The sequence below is a fragment of the Gymnogyps californianus genome, chromosome 22 (genome assembly GCF_018139145.2).
Source record: "Gymnogyps californianus isolate 813 chromosome 22, ASM1813914v2, whole genome shotgun sequence".
NCBI classification, from domain to species: Eukaryota; Metazoa; Chordata; class Aves; order Accipitriformes; family Cathartidae; genus Gymnogyps; species Gymnogyps californianus.
In genome coordinates this window covers 4,959,914-4,973,016 of record NC_059492.1, presented here as the reverse complement: position 1 = coordinate 4,973,016, position 13,103 = coordinate 4,959,914, and the positions used below count along the sequence as shown (strand labels likewise).

At 62.1% G+C, this 13,103-nt stretch overlaps 2 protein-coding genes across 2 annotated transcripts; both read left to right on the top strand.

Moving 5' to 3' along the window:
- Positions 1 to 182: 182 nt before the first annotated feature.
- Positions 183 to 3,161, top strand: PITHD1 (PITH domain containing 1). The gene is given in 7 exon segments (XM_050909923.1): positions 183 to 374; positions 616 to 659; positions 822 to 899; positions 1,767 to 1,871; positions 2,377 to 2,441; positions 2,444 to 2,484; positions 2,711 to 3,161. Coding segments are annotated over 7 exon segments (627 nt in total). The 3' UTR covers positions 2,813 to 3,161.
- Positions 3,162 to 3,617: 456 nt separating this feature from the next.
- On the top strand, positions 3,618 to 13,068 carry LYPLA2 (lysophospholipase 2). The gene is given in 11 exon segments (XM_050909804.1): positions 3,618 to 3,634; positions 6,190 to 6,295; positions 7,099 to 7,130; positions 7,813 to 7,878; positions 8,698 to 8,745; positions 8,944 to 9,014; positions 9,291 to 9,344; positions 9,347 to 9,363; positions 9,556 to 9,657; positions 10,106 to 10,282; positions 10,520 to 13,068. Coding segments are annotated over 10 exon segments (696 nt in total). The 5' UTR covers positions 3,618 to 3,634; positions 6,190 to 6,217; the 3' UTR covers positions 10,571 to 13,068.
- The last annotated feature ends 35 nt before the right edge of the window (positions 13,069 to 13,103 follow it).

Below are 13,103 nucleotides of genomic sequence, written 5' to 3'. Positions count from 1 at the left end.
GCCGAGCCCCCCTTCCCCGGGACAAGCCCCTTGCTGATGCTCGGTCCACCGGAGGCCGAGCGTGTGCACGGCCGAGCACCGCCCCCTCGCGCGCCGGCGGTGGGCGGGGCGACAGGGCGCGGTGGGCGGGGCGGCGGCGGCGGCAAGCGCGCAGGCGCAGTGGGCGGGGTTGAGGCGCAATCATGGCGCACGGTCACGGTCGCTGCTGTTGCTGTTGCGGGGAGGCGGCGGCGGCGGTCGGCGGGGACCGGGGCGCGGCCTGGGGGCTTTACCTGCGCATCGACCGGCAGCGGCTGCAGTGCCTCAACGAGCGCCGCGAGGGCAGCGGCGCACTCGTCTTCCGCGCTTGGGAGGAGCGGGGCGACCGCGCCCAGGTGGGGCCGGGCCGGGCCGGGCCGGGCCGGGCCGGGGCCTCCAGCAGCGCCGCTGCCTAAGGAGAGCCGGGCGGCGGGAGGGGGTGCGGGAGTAAGCGAAGTGTTGTGGGTCCCCGCCTTGCCCCTGAACCCCTCCGAGGTTACCCGCCCCACCGGTCTCTGTGTTCCCCTCGCCCCCGGTGCGACACCCGCGTACCTGCGCAGCCGGGGCCAGCCCTGACCTGCTCCTCTCTCTCCCCAGTTCGTAGAAAGCGACGATGATGAGGAGCTTCTGTTTAATATCCCGTAAGTTCTTTCCCTGAGCTCTTTTGGTATCGTTTTGGCTGCTGGCAGGGCTTGTTCCTCACCTTTGTGTTCCTCGGAATGAGGCACATCTGTGCACTCCGGTCACCGGGGCTGATTTGGAGAGAATGAAGATGAAAACGCCGTTTCTGTGTCTCTCGGCAGGTTTACGGGCAACGTGAAATTAAAAGGAGTAATTGTGATGGGAGAAGATGACGGTACGCATCCAGCGGAGATGAGACTGTAAGTAAAATGAGCATTAACTTTGCTGGAGCCTAAACTGAACTGATTGACTCGTAGCTAACGAGAACAGCGATTCTCACGTTGTTGGGTGCCCAAGCACCCAGCGAGCGTGCGCAGTGTGGGAGAAAGCAGCGTTACTCTGCAGCACCTCGGTCATTCCAGGACCTCAGGAGGGAAAACATAACTTGCTGCCTTTTCTCTAGAGAAATGGGGTGCTGATTTTAATTAGAAGAGAACGTTTGGTTGAGAGACTGGCTGTGCGTTGTGAAGAAACCAACCCGCTGCTGGCTTAGCGGGCTGCAGAAGGATCGGTGGGCCAAGAGGGGTTACGCTTTGGGGGGGAAACTGAGGCCTGGGAGGGAGGGACACAAGCGACGGAGCGTCCTGCGGCCAGGTGAGGTTTGTAAGGCGCTTGGCAGTGGTCCTGCCGTGCTGAGCCACGTGGCCTGCTTTAGCTCCTGAAGGGAGAGAGATCCTTTTTAATACTGCCTTTTTTTTTTTAAATGAGAGAGGATTGAGTACTCTGCAGTTCTTGCTTGTGGGGAAAGAAATACACCTTTATCGAGCCCCCTTTTTCCTTGATCTGCAGTGTGCTGGGATCTGGGTTTCTTCATGTACCCAAGCATGCTGAGATCTGTATCTCCCCAGCTTTGTTCCTCGCTCTTCCTTGTTATTTCTTCAGGGTGTTGGGTATTCTGGAATGTGATCATGCTTTGTGGTGGCGTTGGTATTTTCTCCCTTAGAAGACAAAGCAAATCCAGTTTGTTATTGTTGAGAAGAAGCCGGGTAGTGCTAATGGATGGGGAGGAAATCAATTAGCTGACCTGTATGTTAATAACTTCCTGGGTTTCATCCCTCTCTTCCCAGGTTCAAGAACATTCCTCACATGTCCTTTGATGACGCAGCCAGGGAACCGGACCAGACGTTCAGCCTGAACCGGGATCCGACGGGCGAGCTGGAGTACCCCACCAAGTACGATGCGGACCCACGCGCCTGGGGGGTGCAGGGGGCTGCTCTTCCCGAGCGCAGGAGCCGCGCTCTATCCAGCCTGCTGGTGTGCTGCCGAATTTTAGGAAAGTGTTAGCAGAGGGCAGTTCCTTCCCTTGCATCTCAAAGCTGCCCACAGTAGAATTTGCCTCCCTGGCTCCGTCCTGCCCTTGTCAGGTGAGAGCTCTGGTCTGAAAACCTCCTCCCCGGAGCCAGGGGGATTCCTGTGCCTGTGACCCAGGACTTTTCAGGGTGCAGAATCATCCCAGTGTCGTGTCCCCTGCTCTGGCCCCAGTGACAGCTTGTTCCGCAAGCGTGAGGGAAGCTGTTCCTCCTGCACCCTCAAGTCGTTTGCTCCCAAGTCTGACTCAGGTTAGGGTAGGAGCTACGCACGGTGCGGGGCTGCGGTGCCATGCTGAGAGGAGGTGGCAATGCAGCGGAGTGGCAGCCTGTACGCACAGCTCCGGTTTCAGGGTGTGTTTTCTTTCAGAATTGCCCGTTTCTCCAATGTTTACCACCTCTCCATCCACTTTCCGAAGAACTTTGGAGCGGAGACAAGAAGATTTTTTATATAGGCCTGAAAGGAGAGTGGACGGAGGTAGGTGAGAGCAGGGATGAGTGAGACTGTGCTAATAGTGTAAAAAGGGCTTTAAATCATAGCTGAAGTTGAGCTCTAGCGGTGAGGAAGAAGTGGGAGTACTGGGGGGGGGTCTGCGATGAAAAGTCTGTAAGATGGGAACCTGCTCAGCTCTTGGCAGTCAGGTGTTTTAGGAGGGACTTGGATTCTGCTCTCCTCTGGACTAACATGTTTAACCTTAACTCAGGCTCATCGCCACGAAGTCACCATCTGCAATTACGAAGCATCAGCAAACCCAGCTGATCACAAGTTGGAACAAATCACCCCACAGACTCACTTCATCTCCTAACAGTGCTGTCGGGAATCTCCCGAAGGCTCTGGTACAAGTGTACGGACGTGGTGGGCTGACTCGGACAGAAATGGCTTCCTGAAGCACTGGAGAGTGTTGGATCAGCTTTACGTTTCGGTCTTTGCCTTGGAAAGCAGAGTGCCGAGTGTGTGCAATGCCTGTACGAAGGCGGCCGCTGAGGGCAGCGGCGTGTCGGGTCCTGCAGAAGGCAGCAGATCTGCTGTTGTAACGGGAGGCTCGGTCTTTAGGCAGTGGCAAGCTCGTGTCTGGTATCGTTTACTTCTCTGACTGCCAATAAAACGCGCTGAGGTGCAGAGCTGCGGCCGCGGCCTCGTCACCCAGATCCCCATCCCTGAGTGTGGGTCACAGCCTGTGTGTGGAGCGGCCCTCCTCTCCCCGCAGGGAGCCGGTGGGTGCGGGGGTGAGCGAGCAGCGACGGCGGGGACGGCTCCAGGCCGCGGCTGTCACCGGTGGTTGTGTGGCGGGGAGGGGGCGACGCTCGGTGCCTGGCCGGCAGCAGAGACGGGAAGGGGGGCTGTGGTAACGGCGGGGGACCGCGGCCTCTCCCCAATCCACCCGTGACAGCTCCAGCCGCCCCGCGTTTCCCCTCCTGGCCGGGGCCGGCCCCGCCGCGCTCGCCTCTATCCCGAGGCCCGAGCGGGACCCCGGGCCCGCTGCGAAGATGGCGGCTCCGCCACCCCGAGAGACGGCCGGCGCGTCACTTCCGCCGCGCTGACCCGGCCGCGACCCGGCGGGCGGAAGTTCCGGTGGGAGCGCGTCGGGGGAGCCGGGAGGAGAGCGCGCGCCGGGCCCGCGGGAGAGGTGCGGGGCGGGACGTACCACCGGGGCGCGGCGGGGGGGGGGACGGGACGGGGACGGGACCGGGGCGGGGGGGGGGGGGCTCCGTGAGGGCAGGGCCGCCTCCCGGCGCCGCGGGGATGGGGCGGGGGAGCAGCGGCGGCGGGAGGCCGGGGCGGGCCGAGGGGACCCCTTCCCCGCGGCGCTGCCGGTGTGTTTAACGGGGGGAGCGGGGCGGTAGATCACCGGCTGGTGCAGCTGCGGGCCGGGCGCGGGGGGCTCCGTCAGCGAGGCCGGCGATCCGGGGCTCCGCTCCCCGGCCCGCCCCCGCTGCGGTTCTAGCTCTGGCCGGTGGCCGAGGGTGGGTCCCGGGTGGGTCCCGGCGCCCTGCGGCCTCGTGCTCGGGGCGGCGGAGGAGCACGCTGCCGGTAACGGGGCCGCTCCACGCAGCGTGGAGCCGCCCTCCCGCCGCAAACCCACCTCCTCCCACGCCCAGGGGCCTCCCGGGGAATCGGTACGAGCCCTCCAGACTCCCAGCCTTTAGCAACACCCCCCCCCCCCAAAAGCCCCATTTCCACGGAAAACTGGCGTTCCCGTTCCAGCCGGGAAGCTCGCGGGGCGGCCGAACCGTGCGTGGGGTTCAGGCAGGCTCCCGCCTCCCCTCGGGCCCCCGCACCCCCCACGATCCCTCCCGTCCAGCTGCTTCCAGGCGGGATTTCTCCAGCCTCCTGGTGGCTTTCCCTCCCTGCACCGGTTCGGGCCTGCGGGAGAGACCGGGGCACGTTAATAAACCACGATGAGCGACTTGCTCCCACCCCGGGGCCGGGCCGGGGGTTTCCCGCTGGCATTGCTCTCGGGGGCGAGCAGGGGCAGGAGTGGGGTGCGATAGCTCTGGGGCTACCACTGAAACAGCCCAAATCGGACACAGGTCTCTCAAAAGTTCTTTTTTTTTTTGTGTGTGTGTGTGTGGGTGCCTTTATGCAGGCACAGACCCGTTTTGGGGGCTTTATCCTTCCCGTGTTACGTTTTGGCCTCATGGCTAGCTCTGCTCGAGCTGGTCTTGTGGCGGCAGCCATGGACCCTCCTGTAGATACCCCAGGAGTGGGGCAGAAACACCCCAGAGAAATCTCGGGTGTCTCCAAGGGGTGGCCCGTGGGGTGCTTCGGGCAGCCTTGACCTTCGAAACCCCTCCTTTCCCTGAAGCCTGTGTGAATAAAGCAGACTTGAGTCTGTGTCTGCTCAGGGGGAGCACGTTTCAGCGTCTCCATCTGTCATGGAAGATGCTTTTATTTATGGCTCTTCTCGCCAGGATTTTTGGCAGGTGCTGTTTTTCCTCGCTGGTTGTTTTGACCCTGGAGTACACACGAGCACGTGGGCTGGGCGTCTGTGAGGTTCGCCAGACCCGAGGAGCTTGTTGTTCCCGGTGTTTTCATTTGAGTCGGGGAAACAGCTGACGAACAGTTGGTGAAACGAGTCGGGCAGGTCTTGGCCCGGGCTGGTAGAGGAGGAGGCTGTTTCTGTTGGGTAAGGCTGTCTGCCGGGGTACCGGGAGTTTGGGGGGGGGGGGTTCAGGTGGTCCCGTGCCATCCAAAACCCTCTGGGGATGGTGCTCGTTGTGAGATGTGAAGACTCGAGCGGACCACGGGGGCTGATTTTGCTCCTGGCAGTAGCCGGGAGGCTGGTCTTGCTTCTGGGAGATGATGGCAGCGCTGTAAACGTACTCTGATCTAATTAGTCCTGGGCGGTAAGCGGGGGTTAGGGCCTGTCACGTGAGGTGCAGTAGTTTTAGTGATTTGCGCCCGGACTGGGAACAAACACCGTCGACTGTCGCGTCTGAAGGTGGTGTCGTGGGAGCTGTTAGCTCTGCCGGAGCCGCCCGCCCCACAGGTGACCGGGATCCGGGAGGTGACAATCAGCCCTTCGTGCTGGCAGGAGGCCGTTGCGGTGGGGACAGCGGCAGTGGCCCCGGCTGGTTGCCCCTCGGGGAGGGACAGGGATGCCATCGCTGGGGGGGTGCAGGCTCTGGGAGGCAGCGCCGGGCTGGGTTTCAGGCCAGCACTTGGACGCTCCGGTTTATCCCTAAATGGCTCCATAAAAGAGGGCTGGACCTTTTATTAGTGCTGTAAAGCCTGTGCTGGTGCGTGCTGAGGGCCGGCGTTTCCTGCTTCCCTATCGGAGCAGATGTGGGTCAGGCTCCTCCTCGGCTCCGCTGGCAGCCGGGAAGGGATGCTGAGGCTGCGCATCGCCCGGCCGCCCTCTGCCCGTGTCGTTCCAGTCACAGAAATAACTTTGGCTTTGAGGTGTAACAGAAAGAGCTAATTTTAACACTTCCAACACCCCGCGCGCGCATCCCCGCTCGCACGCATCTGGTGCTGCGACGTGGGAAGCGTTTGCTGCTTCCTGGCTTTCCGGCGTTGCCAGGCCAGGGACGGAGTGGGGCTGTCCCAAGGGCTTAAACATCAAAGCCTTCATGTACTCTTTAATTTTCCCCCAAATAGCTGGTCCCTCTGGAGCAAATAGTTGCCAGGGAGCAAGAGGGGTTTATTTTCCTGCCTTACCTTTGTCCCTCTGTCCCGCAGGTGCCAGTGTCTGAGTCCCTCTCGGTGTATGTGTGGTAACAACATGTCTGTCCCCCTCCTCGCTGACGCAGTGACTGTCTCAGGGGCAGAGCGGGAGACTGCCGCGGTAAGGGCCGGACCCCTCCTGCCTCACCTGCTTCCTCCCTTTTAGCCGTCTTGAAGATAAGGAGCTGCTTCCGTGGGGTTCAGAGGGGCCACGAGCTGAGCCCGTAGTCCCTCAGCTCTTCAGGTGTACATCTGGGTGCATCGAAGGGGATGCAGGACCAGCAAGGTCTCGTCTTGCTGGGGAAAAGTAACTGTCCTTTGGGCTGGGCTGTTTCTGGTGCTTGGTCCAGCGCGGAAGCATGGGCACAGCCTCGCAGCTAGGCTTGACCTGCAGGGAAGTCAGTGGGAGTTGGACCTGATTTGGCTATTTGAGCTTTTAAAAGCAAATCCCCTGAAGAAAATCCTCTGTCCATCCCTGGGGCCCGGCAGGCTGCCTTCCCTCTGCTCCCCATTGCTTAGGGGTTGCTCTAGCCTTAGATGAAAAGCCTGTAGGGATGGGTTTTGTGAGTCCTTGGCAAGCTCGGCCTCTGCTCAGCGTGGTGCCGTGCAGCCTGGCAGGACGATCCATCGCTCCCTGGCCCTCTGCTACGCTGGGCGGCCAAGGGGCCGCCGACACCCACGGACCTGGCTGTGAGAGCAGGCTCTGTGGCATGATGACGATGATATGCCTGTTCCACCCATCCGTCATGCTCAGAGCTGCAGAGGCATGTCATTAGCATCGGCTAATTTGTGCCTGTTTGAGTCTCTTCTAGTTAGTGACTAAGTGGCCTTTTGCCGCTTCCCTGCGAGCCCAGCCCTGCCTCTCTCCCAGGGCACTGGCTGTCGCACCAGCTAATTCTTTTGTTTTTCTGCTTAATTTAACAGGTCATTTTTTTACATGGCCTTGGAGACACGGGGTGAGTATTCCTAGAGCTGGCTCTAGCTGTGACGCGTGGTTTGCTGAACGCGGGCCCGGGCCTGGCCGTTTGCTGCGAGCGCCGGTGCCCCCGGGGCAGCTCCGAGATTTGTCTGGGGCTTTGAGCTCAGTCCGATAGCCGTGCCTGCGCCACCCTCACAGGGAATCGCCGGCCGGCAGCTGTCTGCACTTGAATATTTATGATCCCGGCAGCTTGGCAGCCCCCCGCCTCCTGCGGGTTTGATTTTCTGCTTTCTTTAAGGCAAGCAGATAAGCACTGCGGTTTTTCCAGTCCTTGGGAAGGCTGGGAGTTGGGTTGTGTCTATGCGAGTGCATCTCTCTGATGTGCAAGGCTACCTTAGAGGACAGTGTGAGATACAGCAGTAACAAAAGGCTTCTCCCTGCACAGGAGATTCTCCCTCCTCCCTTGCTGATAGCAGCTCCTCTGCCTCCAGCTGCGGGGCTTTGTGTGCTGCCTTTGCCCTGCCGCAGAGGAGATCTGTGCCGGGGGTTCACATTGGGGTTCAGGCTGCTGGGGTGGGCAGGACCTGGTAAAATAACGTCAGGGCAGGGCGCCAGCAGCCTTGGAGAAAACCTGTCCTGGGGGGAAATCCTTCACCTTCGCCAGTATCCTCCAAAATGCTAAGGCAAGCCTTGAACTCCCTCCTCTCCTCTCTCCCCAGGCACAGCTGGGCTGACGCTCTCTCCTCCATCCGCCTCCCCTACGTGAAATATATTTGCCCTCACGCGTAAGTGCCGTCCTTGCTTCGGGAAGGGGCCTTAGGGAGCCTGGGTGGGCTGTGACGCTGGTGTCCGCTGCCGAGACTGTTCAGGGAGGCAGACAGTGGCCTGTGCCCTGACCTACCCGCGGGGCTGTGCAGTGAGTCTTGCTCTCCTGCTGTGGCCGGTTCGTGCAGAGCCCCAGCCCTGACATTTTCTGCCTGCAGGCAGAGTGGTTCCCCACAGAGCCGATCAGCGCAGGAGCTGCTGCTCTGAGTCTGTTTTCTCCCCGCTCCTGTCCTCCACCTCTCCCCAGCGGCCGCGGTGAAAGCCAAAAGCACCAGAGCTCCTTCCCCGTCCCCCTCGTTAGGCAGGAGGGGACTCGGCAGAAAGGGAAGGAAACGCTCCCCGATGCGTCCCCAGTGTCGATAGCAGCCCATGCAGGGGGGCACTCACCGGGCTGGGAGAGCTCTGCCGCAGCAGCGTCCCCGGCATCGGGGCCTCGGCTTCTCGGTGTCCCATCTCGGCAGCAGAGGCAGCCACTCCGTCAGCATCTCCTGGCTCAGCAGCAGCAAACAGGAGAGGGACGCAGGTGCTCTCCTCCGCAGGCGGGCTGCTTGGCAACGCCCTGGAGCTGCCAGCTCAGCCGGAATCTGCTTGGGGCTCATGGATGATCCTTGGGGTCACCTTGCAGCCCCCAGGCTGGGTCTGGTGGCACCGACCCGCTGCTGTCCCTTGGGAACCTCATCATGCAGCTGCAGGCAGGAGGGCCGGTCACCCCGCTCCCCTCGGCTTGGACTTGTATCTCTTGCACTTGAACTAAAACATCGAAACTGTTTTCTCCGCAGGCCCCGGATCCCGGTGACCCTCAACATGAAAATGGTTATGCCCTCCTGGTCAGTGCTTTGGGTGGCAGGGGTGGGTGGGACCCTTTTTGGGGTGTATTTTGGGGAGTGAGGGGCGGGGAGGGGACTGAAGAGCCCAAATCCACTGCCCTGTAGGAGTCAGGGGAAGGGCAGAGCACACCCAGCTCCCACCTCCCCACACCCTGGGTGCTGGGAGAGGTTTGGGGCTGACGCTGCTTCTTCTCCCAGGTTTGACCTGATGGGATTGACTCCGGATGCACCTGAGGATGAAGCTGGAATCAAGAAAGCTGCGGAAAACAGTAAGAGGCTTTGAGGGGGAAAGCGCTGAGCTCCTGGGCATCTCTCCCTCACTGGGACAGAAGTGGATGTCTTCCTTCCACCTCTCCTTCCTTTTTGCTCTCCTGTGATCCCAGCCCACCTTCTCCCTGGCTGAAGCCAAGTGCGTTCAGTCCATGGGACCTCTGGCACTTGCCTCTCCCTGATGTGCTGAGTGTCCTGTGTGCACCCCAAGGCGTCGGGTGATGCTCTTCAGCCCCCTCCACCTTCTGCTGACCCATTCCTCTCTCTTCTTCCAGTTAAAGCAATTATCGAGCATGAGATGAAGAACGGGATCCCACCCAACCGCATCATCCTGGGGGCTTCTCACAGGTGAGCTGGGCTGCGGGGGGCCGAGGTGGAGCAGACTGAGGGTTGGGACCCCTCTTCGCCGTCTGAAGACACCCCTTAAAGGGAGCATCCCTGGCGAGGAGGCGGGTGGATGCTGGGTGAGCCGGGGCTGGTGGGTGCCCCGGGGCTGCGGATCCCCCCGTAGCACTAACAGACCTTCCTCGCCCGCTGCAGGGCGGTGCGTTGTCGCTGTACACGGCTCTCACCTGCCAGCACCAGCTAGCCGGCATCGTGGCGCTCAGCTGCTGGCTCCCGTTGCACAAGGCCTTCCCGCAGGTAACCCCGCGCTGCTGCTGCCACGCGTCTTCGCAGGGAGGGTCGGTTTGGGCAGGGGGGAGGTGGATTTTCCCATCCGGAATTCGCTGCAGCAAGCCTGGGGTTGCTGGAGGCACGAGGTGGCTGTGGCAGGGGCTTAATCCCACGTCCCTGCTCCTGGGGCCTGGGGCAGGGGAGGGTATAGCAGAGATCAGGGCTCTGCCGCCGATCTGGTGTGGGCATCTGCGAGCCCATCTGCTCCCCAGGCCTCCTCGCAAGCAGCTCGGTCCTGGTGGCAGCGTGGGAGGAGGCGTTTGGTGGCAGAGCAGCAGGCGCTGTGTGAGCAGCTCCTCTTGAGGAGGGGAGCTGCCAGATGATGTGCATGGGGACACAGATAAAGCACCTGCCCCGTTCCCCACGGGGCATCCGCTCTCCTGGGCACCCCTGAGCAATTCCTTCCTCGCTGCAGGCGGCGAATAACGGCGTGAACAAGGACATCGCCATCCTGCAGTGCCACGGGGAGATGGACCCCATGATCCCCGTCCGCTTCGGGGCTCTCACTGCTGAGAAGCTGAAATCTGTCGTCACCCCCACCAAGGTCCAGTTCAAAACCTACCCCGGCGTGATGCACAGTTCCTGTCCTCAGGTCAGTGCCTCGGGGCGGAGAGAGGGGATGGGACCGTCAGGGGCTCGTCTCGGCTTTGGGACCAACCCCGGCACGGTGGGTCAGGCAGGGCAGGGACATTGCTGAGTCCAGAACACACGGGACGTGTTTGTTCCCCGATTCACTCCGGGGAGGCTGCGCAGCCCTCGTGCCCCCGTGCTTGGGGCAAGGCAGGGTCCTTGAGGAGCCCCGGCGTGATGGGCTCTGCGCTCTCTGCAGGAGATGATGGCGGTGAAGGAGTTCATCGAGAAGCTGCTGCCCCGGATCTAAGCGGAGCCAATCGAGACTGTTGCAGGGAAGGACGCCGAGGTCACAGCCGCTGATCTTTCCCCCGTGACCCGTCCGCTGCAAACGGAAGCCATGGCACCCCACCGCACCTCCCGCCGCACCCCCAGCCCCCACCTCTCCCCGTCTCCTCGCACCGCGTCTTCTCCGGCTGGGGTGCCCCGTCTCTCCCTGCTGCTCTCGGAGCTGAGATTGGAGCTGTCTAAGGCGAGTCTTCGAGTGGCCTTTTCTCTCCTCCTCTTGCTCTGAGCGGTTTCTGTGGGGGTCACCATCCCCTCGACTCCCCGTTCAGGCACCGCAGTGTGTGGGTCTGGCACGGCGCGGGTGAGGTTTTTTTTTGTTGGGTTTGGGTTTTTTTGTAACAGTGTTAGGGGTGGGACGTGCCCCTGTGTGGCGGGAGGAGCGGTGCGGGCACAGGGCAGGGCTGGGGCACCCTCCGGAGCCCTCCGTGGCCCAGAGCAGCCCGTGCTCCTCCTCTGCCCTCGGCCCATCCTCTCCGCGGCTGCTCTCGGCCTCCGCTCAGGCGACTCACGGGTTTTCAATCAGAGCTCAGGAACCCGGGACTCTCCTGCGAACGCCTCAAGGCCCAGGGGAGAGGCTCTGCTCTGGGCCGGTACTGCCAAAAGCTGCCCCGTCTCCCGGGGCCGGCAGAAAGGTGTCCGCGCAGCTCCTGCACCTCCTCGCACGGGGCCCCGGCCCCTGCCCTGTCGCACACGCACACTCCCCAGCGGGCTCACCCCCCGCTCCAGCAGCCTCAGCCATCGGGCTTGTGGCAGCTCTGCCCTCCTCGAGATAATCGCCTCCTTCCTCCTTCTCCTCCTCCTCTTGTTGCTTTTACAATCTCCTCCTCAGCCCGGCGAGGGCTCCCAGAGGCATCTCTCCCTTCCTCGGCCTAGCTCTGTGCCCTCAGAGCCCCAAAGCGCTGCCGTTTACAGCCGGTGTCTGAGCAGCTTTGCCACGGAGCCCGCCCGGCGCTGGCCCGGTCCTTAACGTCTCTCTTGCTGCTACTTCTCCTTCCCTTTGGACTTGGGCTGGCTTGGGGAGGGAGAGGAGAGGTGAGGAGAGGCCCCCCCCGGCCCCCAGGGATGGCTCTTGGCCCAGGCTGGCGTAGCTGGAGGAAGCAGGTTTGCTCCCAGCGGTCATCTCACCAGCATCTAACGCCCAGGTGCCGCTGCGCCCCATCCTGCGGGGCAGCACGGGGGTCTCCGTGCTCCCCAGGGCCGGGGCTGTGGGCTCTGTTGGCCTTTCCGTGTACAATCAATCACGGGTTTCCCTGGGATCCCTCGCCGGGCTGGCTGGAGGCTGCAGCCAAGGCTTGTCCCTCTCTCGAGCAGTGGCCTGGCTGGGGTGCGGGACCGGGCCTGTCCCCACCAGCAGAGCAGCTCCCCAGGCACAGAGCCCCGAATGTCTCCTCCGCGGGTGGGCTCCTGGCCGCCCCCTCCCCTCCCGCAGGGCCGAGGGCACTTGCTGTTGAGCAGCGCTGCCCTTCTCCTCGCCTCTCCTCCATGGGCTGAGCCCACAGCACTGTTGGGCCCTTCCGGGCTGGAGCTGTACATGTCTTTTAAAAAAAACCATACACCACAAAACCCGCCTAGCCTAAGGGCCGTCGCTCCCTCTCGCGTGCTCCGGCTCGGTGTGGGTCGATGCCCTGTCGGGCCCCTCACTCCGCAGAGCCTCTGCTCGGTGCTCCGTGGCCAGCAGCGGGCTGTGGCCGGGCTCGCGGTGCCAGGGCCGGCACCTCGGCGAGGGCTGCTCCGGGTGGGGGGCAGGCGGGGGGCTCGGTGCCGGCAGCTCTGCTCCAGCTATGCCCTCCCTGCCTGGGATGCGCAAAGCAATAACCCACTCTCCGGAGAGTCGGATCTGACAGACCCATCCTTGGTTGGTTTCTTGGGTTGTTTTGGGTTGGGGTTTGGTTTTGTTTTTTTCCCCCCCTCCGTTTAGGAAGTCTTAAACCAGCAAACCTGCTGCTGGTTTTGGGGTGAGCCCGGCTCTTCCCCTTGCTTGGGGTTCAGTCCTGCTGTTTCTTCTACTTTGTCTGTTTTAAAGCTGCTGTGTCCTCCCCTCCCTGCGCTCAGCGGGTGGGGAGGCGAGAGGCGCTGGCTGGGACGGGAACGCAGCTCCCTGCAGGTTACCTGAGGGCTGGCGGACAGACAGACCGACCTATTTGACTGTGAACTGGAACCATGTGCGTAGCGGGGGCCCGGGACTCGTGGCCATCCTTGGGCACGGCCACGGGTGGCCACGCTGGCCCCTTTGCAGAGCATTCCTGCTCGCTCCCCGCCTGAGCAGCACGTGCCTGGCCGGGGCCGTGCTGAGGACCCGGGAGGGAGAACGGCTTCTCTCCATTCCTCAATACAGCTTTTTTTTTTTTTTTCTTCTTCTTCTCTCTCTCTCTTTTGTCTTCCTTGTAAATGTTTGGGGGTTTTTGTGTGTGTGTTCCACAGAGTCAGAAACAAGGTTAAATAAATCATAAACCTCTCCCAGAGCTGAGCTAGCGTCATTCGTGGCCGGGCAGGAA